The sequence below is a fragment of the Gopherus flavomarginatus genome, chromosome 4 (assembly GCF_025201925.1).
Source record: "Gopherus flavomarginatus isolate rGopFla2 chromosome 4, rGopFla2.mat.asm, whole genome shotgun sequence".
NCBI classification, from domain to species: domain Eukaryota; kingdom Metazoa; phylum Chordata; order Testudines; family Testudinidae; genus Gopherus; species Gopherus flavomarginatus.
Window position 1 is genome coordinate 5,013,501 of NC_066620.1, and position 11,171 is coordinate 5,024,671.

Genomic DNA, 11,171 nt, shown 5'->3' on the forward strand with positions numbered 1-11,171 from the left:
TATGGAGAATTGGCTAACACATCTTCTCTTAGCTCAGTTTCCTATGTCCCGCGTGGAATCAGGGCGCCCGGGGGCATTTCAGGCGTGGGGAGGAGTGAAATATGAAAGCGGCAATGAGAAAGTATTATAGATGGAGGGATAGGAGGGTGTTATTTAACGTTGCTATTTTTAAAGGTGGATTTTCAAAACGCGGAGGCCGCTATTCATACGCCTCTATAATATATGTGTCTGCAAATGGCTAGGAGAGAGATCCACTTGTTAAATGCCTTATTAAAAACAACCCTCCAAATTCCACCCCGAAACTAAACATCTGGCTGCATTCCCTAAGTCCCACTTCTAAACGCTGCACATCCGTCCAAATTAGCAAGTGATCTTTCTGGGGAGAAGAGAGAGAGAAAAAAAATAAATTAGTTCTCTGCAAACAACACGCCGAAATCGTCCGCGCCTGTCTGGGTACCGATTGATTACATTTATTGCCAGTTCGGTTGATTTCGGAGCAAACTAGAATCAATTACTTGCTGTTTAATTTATAGTACTCGGCCTTAAGCCTCAACCAAAATATTGACCTAGGAGGTTTGCATAAGTTGGTCTCTTGCCATCTTGTTTAGGTAACAACCAATAATTTGAATAGATTTCCTTTTAACGTCGCTCGCTGCAAATAGTCAATTTTCCAGCCTGCTGCAAAGCGGTTTACATCAGTGGAGAGTGACAATGAATGCAAACCATTTTTTTCCGAAGCAATTTGTTTAAAAGGTACTTTCAAGTGTGTGGAATATCAGGCTCCTTGGAGCTCCTTTGTATGTAAATACCCAGTGGAAAGGCCCTCCCTATCTTTGTAATTAATTGACACGTTATAGTACTCATCATGTGCTACAGAACCAATGGTGGAGACTCCAATCTCCCCCAAACCCCGCAATTTCACATCGGCAAACACTGTCTTCATCCACTTGACTCCTAGCACCCGCCCACACGTGGCCAACCTTTGGCTTTTTTAATGTATTTTTTTTCCCTCCTCTCTGCAGGTTCATATGTGGAGACCGACCTTATATGGACTGCTCTCTCCAGCAATGGCTTGTTTTTCCCAAGCAGCAGGCAGCAGATCCGTGTGTTTAAACGAAACCCTGAAGTAAAACGCACTTTGGCATTTTTCCTGGAGTTACAAACTATTTCAGAAGCCAGTTGCCACTTGTGCTCCGTGATTTTTTCCCCCTCCGCAACAGAGAAAGGCTGTAAAATATCTATCTATATCGCAGCTGATTTTTCCTCGCTCCCCCCCACACCAGCCTTCGTGATTTTTTAAATTTTTACACACACCCCCTCACATACACACACCCTCCTCTCTTTCTGGGGTGTGCGCGGTTTGTGGGGTGTGTGTGTTTTGTGCAACAGCGGATTGACAAACTGGTGCTTCAACTTTCCTGCATAGATTTGGTCAGAATATGTCTTTGACCAACACAAAGACGGGGTTTTCTGTAAAGGACATCCTAGACCTCCCTGACACCAATGATGAAGAGGGATCCCTCGTTGAAGGAGCGGATGAAGAGAACGAGGGGTCGGAGCCACCCAAGAAATCCGGAGTTCTGGGGCAAAACCCACTGGAGGGGGTTCAAACTCTGCCTTTGAAAAACCCTTTCTATGATACCAGTGACAATCCCTACACGCGATGGCTGGCCAGCACGGAAAGCATCCAGTACTCCTGTGAGTAGTGAAATTTACACTGATTCCATGCCGCCTGCGTTGTCTTGTGATTGATCCCTTCAGCGCCGCAGCCTCTAACATGTCTTCGTAAAAAATAATCATAATCAACCCCCCTGTCTGTTATGTCTTCCTCAGAGCTATTACCGGAGGCATTTACACTGGGTTGTTGCTCTCCGGACTCAAACTAGCCGCAGGGGGAGATTCGTTTGGTTTTGATTCGATTGGTATCAAAATCAGGTTTGGGGAGCCTCTTATTTCCTCAAGGGGGGATTTTATTTTTATGAGGTTTTTTTGTTTTTGTTTTAGAATGGGAGAGAAAGAAGCCAACCCAGCCTAGGGAAAGAAAAGCAAAAGCAACGAGCACGAACCAAGTTTGCTAAATCAAACAGAGCGAGCCTTGTGTGGCAATCTTGGATCGCCTCGGTGTAGACAGTTCAGAAATGTCTCAATGGCCGGGCGGCTGTGGTGATCAATGAAGGGACTGTTAAATTATCCTTTAAAAATCAATCCACGTACCCCACCTCCCCGCACACACACACACAGAGCAAATCGCTTGAGGTCCAAAGTCCAATAGATGTAAAAGAGGTGCAACATTAGGTGAGGAATATGTGATCCGGATCGATGTGGCTCTGTTGTAAAGTGTATACAGACCGACGGATGAATAGATCTGTGGACATGCACATGAATGTCTAAGTGTATCTAAAAGTGTGTAATTATAAATGTGAGTGTGTATGTGTGTATGGATCCATAGATATATTTATATTCACAATCTATATCATATAAAGCACGCATCTCCCTGTATTCATGTATGTTGATAGCTATGCATATACACACGTGTGTCGCAGGTGGCCATATCACTGGGACATACATGGGAATAGTGTGTTGTGTGTAGCAGTTTACTTTTCCTCCAGTGTTTGCTGCTATGGTGGATTGTAGGAGGTAACTGCCTATTCCTCTCGGGGTTCATTTTTTCAGGGGAAAGCCGCGCTCCCTCAGCCCAAGCGGGGTTTGGGAGTAGCTGGTGCCCCCGCGGCAGATTGCCTCCCCACGGAGGGGGGGATTTCGCTGTGTTTCCCGGCTGGAGCAGGGGAGGGTAGAGAGCAGAGCCGCAGGTACCCCCAGGCGGGGACCCCCCCCAGGGCAGCGCCCCTCTGACTTATGCTCTTGATGGCCTTTCTGCAGTGCACGGGCTGGCTTCCGGCAACTCCCAGCAGGACTCCTCCAGCAAATCCCCCGACCCCTCAGCCGACGAGTCCCCGGACAACGACAAGGAGCCGTCCAGCGCCGGCGACTCCGGCAAGAAGCGGAAGCGGAGGGTGCTCTTCTCCAAGGCGCAGACCTACGAGCTGGAGAGGCGGTTCCGACAGCAGCGGTACCTGTCGGCCCCCGAGCGGGAGCACCTGGCCAGCCTCATCCGCCTCACGCCCACCCAAGTGAAGATCTGGTTCCAGAACCACCGCTACAAGATGAAGCGGGCCCGGGCTGAGAAAGGTATGGAAGTGACGCCTCTCCCCTCCCCACGCCGGGTAGCGGTGCCCGTCTTAGTCAGGGACGGCAAACCCTGCCACACGCTGAAAGCTCAGGACTTAGCCGCCGCCACTTTCCAGGCTGGGATCCCCTTCTCCGCCTATAGCGCCCAATCGCTTCAGCATATGCAATATAACGCCCCGTACAGCTCCGCCAGCAACCCCCAGTACCCTACAGCGCATCATTTGGTGCAGGCCCAACAATGGACTTGGTGAACATTGCCGAGAAAAGAGACTGCGGCTCCAAAATCAAACCTCGGGGGGGGATATGAATATTAATTATTATTATTATTAATGATGACGCATTTTCCCCCTCTCCTATTTTTCCTCCTTTTGGGGGGTTCAATTTGTTTCTCTTTTTTGGGGGGGGGTGTTTTTTGTGCGCCATGTTTACAGAAATTTTTTGCGCCATGCAGTGGTCCTGTCTACCTACAACTAAAAATAAAATTAACACTAGGAATAAGACTACATCAGTATGCTCTTGTGATTGCGTAAGGTACTGTTGTGTGCTGTACAGCCGTTGTCAGTCGTATATAAAACAAGCGGAGGACGCTTTAAAAATAGAGAATTTGCTTTCCCTTTTTTATATGAAACTTTACCTATTTATGGCCATGTATAAATTCTGACGACTATTAGCGATATCTATTTTTTTGTAAATATTTGTGGTTATTGTTGCCATGCGTAACATTCAGGGCGGTGTATTTTATTTTATTTTATTTTATTTTATTTTATTCTTTTGGTTGGGTGCAAATCTTTCCCCAAATATTAAACAAGCAAACAAAATGTAGAAGGAAAAGAAATGTTGGGATCATCTCCAGCTAATCCTTGTGTATAAACCCGGGGGGGGGGCGCTGCGGGGAGGTTTTCGATTTTTTGATAGGAATTTTAATAAAAATGCTCTGTTTAAAAAAACCAACCCAGCAACCGAAGACCGTTTTTGTTTGACTTTGTGGCTAACGCGGGATCACCGCAACCCCCTCACTTTAAAGCAACATAGATCGGACTGGATCTTTTTTGGGGGGGAAGAGGAGCCTGCCTAGCCTGGTGATATGATCAATGAGATCTTCTCTGGGTGCCAGTAGGTTTAGGGGGAATGATGGACTCTTTACTCGGAAATCCGTGCTTGGCCTGCTGCAGATTCCCAGCCAACAGCTCCCGGCTTAGAACTTTTGGGAGAACTTTCACTCCCCCTCCCCAAACTTTCCGCAGACAGTCAGGAATCTTCTGCATTCTGCCTCATTGTGTCTACTTGAGAGACAAAGGCGCCAGAGTGACTTTGTGGAAATGAAAAAATAAGCCCCACCACTCACTTAAATGTGAGAGTGCCCCTTCAGCGGAGAAGCCTTTTTTGTCCAGTATCGTCTCAATGGCTTGCCTTTGCTGGGGGGTTGTTCTAAGCGGGGTGAGTTCGAAGTCCTCCTTTAGCCAGCAGTGGGAGAGAAGCGGGGGGGTATAGGCTGGGGGATGAGTTCATACCCTCTTTCTGCTCCTGCGGACAGATAGCGCTTTGGGGCACACGGGGATCTCCCCGGACGCGGTCGGATTTGGATTGTAAAGTTTGCCCTAAAACCTGTTTTAACCGAACGGAATTTGTCATCTCTGTCCTGGCGACTGGCTCCCTGCAGAGACCTTCTGCGTGTGATAACACGTGTAGGGAATTTGTGGGGTGCCGACACGTATGGGGAGTTCTCCAGATTGTGCAGGGAAGTTTGTCTAAACCGCATTTTAAAGCAAAACTTCCTCCGACAATTTAAATGATCAGGTTAGAATATGCGTTTAAAAGACACACAGGTCCAGACAGAAAGCGAGTGTGTGTGTTGTGCGCGCGTGTGTGTTTATAGGTGCACAATTTTTGCCTCTCTCTGTCCTCTCTCTCCCTTGCATATGCACACACGTTTTTTAGGCTCACACCTACTTGCATATGCTCCGAGCTGACCCGAAATGAACTGGCCGCTCTGTGTCGGGGAGAGGAGCTGCTTTCCAGCCAGGCTGGTTTAGCTCTTCCCGACTTGAATGCTGCCCCGTTTCTGCAAGTCTCTCTCTTGCTGTAAGCTCCCCAACAGCAGGGACCGCAGGGGCTGTGAACACGGGAAGCAAACGGAACCGTCCCCACTGAATTACCAGCCGAGCTTTCATTGAATTAAATCTGCTCGTCAACATCTCGCGCAAACATGATCATCTGTAACAAAATCGGCGGCGATCCATAGCTCGGCGGGGAGAGCGCTGGCGAGGGGGGGTCCTTCTAGCCATGCGCGGATCTGCTTCAGGACTGGCGCCCCAGCCGTGACTGCAATTTCTTGCAATGGTGTTTTACAAACTAAGGGGCAAAGTGGGCACCAGCTAAAACTCTTCCCTGGTTTAGTCGCTTCACAGAGCTGGAGGGGGGTGTTTTTGGTTTTGCTTCAGGTGGAACCTTATTCCTCACAACTCCACCCCCATACACACACACACACAAAAGCCAAGAAATGAGTCCGAGTTTCCCCAAAGCCGAGGGCAAAGCAGCCCCTTGGCCGGCAAACAGCAAGGCCCGGCTCTGCCGGGGCAGGACCTAGCCTTGAAGGTGATAGTTACTCGCAAAGCTCCCCCTGGTCTCAGCTGACCGGACGGACCCAGCGCGTTGCGAGAGATCTAAACACATTTAGTGGCAGCGTTTGGGTTGCAAACAGGGCGTCTGGTTTTTATTTTTTCAAACCATCCCTAGAGCCAGGCGGGGCCGAGCTCCCCGTGAAGGGTAAATAGATTTAGGTGGTGTGTGAATAAGGGAACCCATATTACAGAGATGGACACTCCCCCCACCTTCTAACTCCACCAGCCGCGCAAAGCGGCTGGGAGGGAAACAATCACTCTCTGCTTGGACCCTATTAAGTCCATCAAGCCAGTTGTGTGGCCCTAACACCCCCCCCCCCCCCGCGGCCTTATATTTCACACGCCGCCGGGGCAGTTTTACACAGTCTATCTTTGCACAATATACAGTAGCCACCACAAAACAGCACAATGGGGGAGGCTGGCAGCGGAGGATGTTAGAGGCGTACATATTAAGGAGGTCAGAGAGAAAGAGATAACACAGGGGGGACGGGGTAGGGGGAAAGAGCGAGCGAGACAGGGGCTTTCCAACCCCCTCCCCCTGATCTTCTCTTTAGTGCCATTCAATTCGTTTATCAGGAGCAGTGCATCCCCGAGTCAGGGCGAAGTATCCTTGGGTTTTGTTCTGGCTGTCACTCGGGGCCATTGTCACCCGTGTTGTACATGCTGTATTCCATATGGCCAGCTGGGCTGACCCTCACAAAACCCAAATTGTGTCCTGCTTTCAAAACCTGCATTGTTGTCTGTGAAAGGAGGACGAATTAAAAATTCGTGCTATATCTATTCTGGGGGAGAGAGAGGGAGGGGAGGGGGGAGAACCCCCCTCTCTCTTCTTTGAAGGATAACAGGGCCTCCTTTTCTCCAGCCCCACTGACAAGTTTGTCTCTCATTTCACAGGAAATTAAATTCTTGCATCTGCACGGGGCCTAAACAAATCTCGCCCATAAAATGAAATCAAATGGCAGGCGATGCACCCCGATCAGGAATTGTAGTTCCGCTGCCTTCGGGTGGCTTAGCTGGTTTTTTCTCCTCTGCAGGGAGAACAAGGTTTCATTCACAAGGGGGTGTAATGTTATGCACTGCGCAGCCGGAGAACGCTGCGGACTGACCATTTTTTGTTCTCTTCCAGAGAACTGTCCCTTTCTTGAGATAGTGCTGCCTTGTTCCAGGCAGGCAATTTTGAGAAGTCGCCCTCCCGGGCCTTTCTCTGGCTGGGGCGAGGGGTGCTTGCGGTTAACAGTCTCAGACAGGGCCAGACCTGCTGGCCGTCCTTTACCTGAACTTCTCGGCATCTTACCACGCGCGAACAATGTCCTCCCCATCCATCGCGCCGCACGGCAGCGTGAGATAGGAGAGAAATAATGAAGCGTCCAAGGAGCTAAACCCAAACGGGAGGGGAGCAAACAGCTGAAGGGGCTAACTTTGTGTGTGTTTGTTTTTAAAGAACACAACAAAAATAAAAGAAAATGAAGGATTTTCGGCTAACACACTCAATTAATACACGGATCAGCCTCTTTATCTCTGCACTTCCTAGGCTGGTTTGCGTGATGCTGGGAAGGGGGAGTGGGTGGATTTCCTACGCGATGGAAGGTTGTTGGGGTGTTTTGGGGGGGGGGTTGTGTGGCATAAACTGCAGCTCTCTGGAAAGAAATCAACACGAAGAAATGTGAATGGGCCGCTTCCAAAGGCGCCTGTTGCGGGCCAGACAGATATTTTCCCCTTCCACTGCTAGGCGAGGTGGGGAGCACATGACACCTCCGGTGGGTGATCTGTAAAAGCAGAGTCGTGTCCGCCGCAGGAACGAAAGGCCGATCGATCCTGCGGGATGAGTCATGGCGTTCCCCAACCACAACCCAATCGACGGAAATGATCGCTAAGCCTGAGTTTGAGGGTTAATTTCCCTCCTTTCGCTCGTCTCTTAATGTCCCTCCCCCGCGTCTATGGAGCAACTATTCAGGAGAATCAGATAACCTGGTAATGAGGTGGAAACCCCTCTAAGCCAGGGGAAGAACTGACTCTCATTGCCTATTGACTGTTGGGCTTAGCCGGGACCTGGCGTGGGTTGTTCGGGCCTTTTCAAGAGGGCCGGGCAATGAAAAGCTAAGCCAATATTTACCAAGCCTAAGACCAATTCTCAGCTGTCGTTATGAAGGGCCTGTGACTGTGTGTGTGTGGGGGGGGTGTTTACACGCACGGCCCCCGTTCTACCACCGGCCGCTCCCCACAGGCCGCGCCGCGGCACATTCCTGGAGTGGCGGTGTGTATTAGATAGTGTAGCGGGCGCTATTCCCGGAAATATGCACTTCTGCCTTCAGAAGAGTGACACGCTCCCCGTGCTGCTGGAGCATCGCCCCTTATCCCAGCATCTGCAAATAAACCCCGCGATCTCCCCGCCACGCACGCGGGCCGCTGCTATCTGGCAAAGGAAACAATCCAGTTTTTATTGCTTCCCCCCCGCCCCTTGAAGACTTGGATTTTTAGGCACTGTTATTACTGAAGCATCATCGCAAACGATCGGGAGGGGGGTCCCCTAGGGAAGGAGGGGAATGAACCATCCAGCCCGGAATCGCATTGTAATGGCACTGGGTAACCACAAGGGGTCATCAAAGTTCTTCCTTTCTTGTCACTGGGTTCCCTCCCCTCCCCAGCTCTGAACTGTCCTGATGATAAATGGTTTTATTGCCCATTGAACATCATCTCCAGTTCCGAGAGGTGGGTGGCGGTTTTGTTCTATTTTAACAACCTTAAAAAAAATCTCACAGCCAAAAAAAAATATGGAGAGAGAGAGAGAAGTTAAAAGGCATCAGCCTGATGGTCTGAAGCCACTTCCTCTCTAAACTGTGTTCAAAACCGAAATCAAACCCCTTCCCAGCAAAGGAAGACTCCAGTTTATTCCATTTGCTGTATTCCCTCCCCCTCTTTTAAAAAAACCCCGCAGCTTGTTAATGGAAGAATCTGACCGACTGTGAGAGTTTATAAACAAAATCTGATCTCGTGCCGTTTTTCAAGTGTGACTCTAGTTTCAGATTCTGTTGGCTGCGTAGCAGCTAGATTTTAAAACCAGACACACAGCCACTGTGTCTATGGGAGAGCGGACTGTATTCCTCCATGTGCAATGTGTGTGTGCCAACTGTGTGTTCATTTTATATATAAATATTAGAGTTGTACATAAAAACACAATCCTCGGTGGATGTCGTTATCTTGTATTTTGTCTCATTCCCATTCTCTCTCTCTGTGTATATCTGTACATACAACACACACATTTGTGGTTGTGTGTGTACATACCTCTAGTCTGCATATATGGCTGGCTGGCTCGCACACACGTAGCACAGACGAATATCAGACGCCTTTAACCATATGCTTGTTTCTGATCGATACTAAATGGCACCAGAAGAGAGTGACTGGTGGAAAAGTTCATCATGCAATATACTTAGGGACCTCTGGGCATGTAAACACGATCCCTTTAAAATTGCAGCTGACCTCCTGGGGGATGCGGGGCGGACAGAGGGGCTAGGAGGAGCTCCAGCCCACAAACAGATAGGCTGTGGTGTAGGGAAAGAAGACACAGGGTGAAACTGAGGCAAGCAAAGATTGCTGAGGTCAGCAAAGAACAGAGCGGATGCCCAGGAGAAGATTCTTTAACTTGAAACCACATTCTGGGCCCGGAAAGCCAAGAGTGACCCCACGGGGTTGGGTTTTGTTTGCCATCATAAACCCCTCTCGCTTTGAGATCAGAGCTCATGCGGCTATTAGAAAATGGCAGGGTTGCTGGTGGGGGGGGGGCAAGTGCGGCAATTTGCCCCAGGCCCCAGGCCCTGCAGGGGCCCCCATGAGAATACAGTATTCTATAGCATTGCAACTTTGTTTTTATGGAAGGGCCCCCAAAATTGCTTTGCCCCAGGCCCCCTGTATCCTCTGGGTGGCCCTGGAAAATGGCCAGCCTCTGTTTTACTTACAGATTGTCCCTTGTGTCCAACTCCAAACACAACACAAAATGGGTGGAAGACAACCGGTTCCCTGATCTACTATTATGAAGTCATCTTTAGTCAGCAGCCTCCAAAAGGGAAGCAGTAACCGACTGGTAACATTGCAGCTGGAAGCTATAAGGCAAGATACGAATTCTTCCTTCTAAGGAAGCCAGCGCTAGGACAACTCATTTTTGTGTTTGGAAAAAAAAAAGTTCAAGTTCCCATTCATTAGGTGACGCATCACTTGAGTTTCAACTTCTAGCACAAAGCGAACGGTGAGGACATTTGATTTAAAATTGATTAACACACACACACAAACCACACTGGGTTGACTGATGATTTGCTCTGTCTCCGAGAGCCTGTCCCACCGAAACAGCCCATTCATTGCGACGATCTCCGAGCCAGGGGGCTTGTTTGTCCCTTCCCCCCGCCCCCGGTTACGGAGAAGGCCGGATTTGACTCCAAACTCGGACGCCTCCCGTGTTAGCGCTGTGTGCGAAAATCGAGAATTGGAGGGTGGGGAGGCGATGCCGCGACTGGCCGCGGGGTGGCGCAATTGGATAAGGCATGAGCAGCAGGTCTTCCCCCACTAGTGTGGATTTCCCCAGGACTTTCCAGGTATGGTACAGGGCTCCCCTTGCGATGGCTGAGCACATGGCTGTTCCCTCGTGTCCTCAGACTCCAGGCCCTAGCAAAACTGCCGCTGTGTCTGGTATTTTCTCCCCCCAACACCCCTTTTCAAATACCACCCTCCCAGCTGCTCTGTGCTGCTCCATGGCTGTAGTCTGCACAGGCTCTCCCAGCTCAGGTGAGAGCCACAGCAGCAAAGAGCCTTTCCAGCTGCTGGCCTGGCCAGGTGAGCTGCTCCTGTCCCCAGTTAATGTAGAGGGCAGGGCAGGAGCAGGGAAGAAAGACGGGGGGCGGGGGGGTTGCCAGTAGATGGTAAAGCAGAGGGGCTTAAAGCTGGGCTCAGGCAGCTTTCCCTTCCTCTGGCTCTGCTGCCAAATCTAGCCAGATGAATTAGTTCATTAAGGGCTTTGAGCTTGTGCAGGGTTGCTCCTCACGCCGCGCTTTTGTACCTGCCGTGAGCCCCGTTTTCTAGAGGTGAGGTGAAAGGCCTTGCCCAAGGCATACAGGTTGGCAGTGCTAGAGCTGGAAAACAACCTACTTCCACAGCTACCATAGACTTTAGTGGAGAGAGGAGCACCCATAAACCTTAGTGGGAATACATGACGCAGTAGGGAGCGGGGTGGATTGACCTGGGAATGTCGGTTAGTTTTACTGGGGCTGTCTGCATAGGGGATGGGAGAGCAGGGGATGACTTTAGGGGAGGGACGGTACCTGAGCCTGTAACCTGAGCCAGGAACAGGGGTGGGGGGAGTCGACACCTTTGCCC

The 11,171-nt window shown here is 50.0% G+C and overlaps 1 protein-coding gene across 2 annotated transcripts; it reads left to right on the plus strand.

The window, feature by feature from the left end:
- The first annotated feature begins 680 nt into the window (after positions 1 to 680).
- Positions 681 to 10,454, plus strand: NKX2-2 (NK2 homeobox 2). Of its 2 annotated transcripts, none has more exons than XM_050951305.1 (3): positions 681 to 753; positions 1,023 to 1,698; positions 2,881 to 4,089. In XM_050951305.1, exons 2-3 carry the CDS (start codon positions 1,440 to 1,442, stop codon positions 3,438 to 3,440), a joined length of 819 nt encoding a protein of 272 aa, XP_050807262.1. In that variant the 5' UTR covers positions 681 to 753; positions 1,023 to 1,439; the 3' UTR covers positions 3,441 to 4,089. The 2 variants fall into 2 exon arrangements, with proteins under 2 accessions (XP_050807262.1, XP_050807263.1); XM_050951306.1 differs by lacking the exon at positions 681 to 753 and adding an exon at positions 9,766 to 10,454 and having other exon boundaries at positions 943 to 1,698; positions 2,881 to 3,189.
- Positions 10,455 to 11,171: the final 717 nt, after the last annotated feature.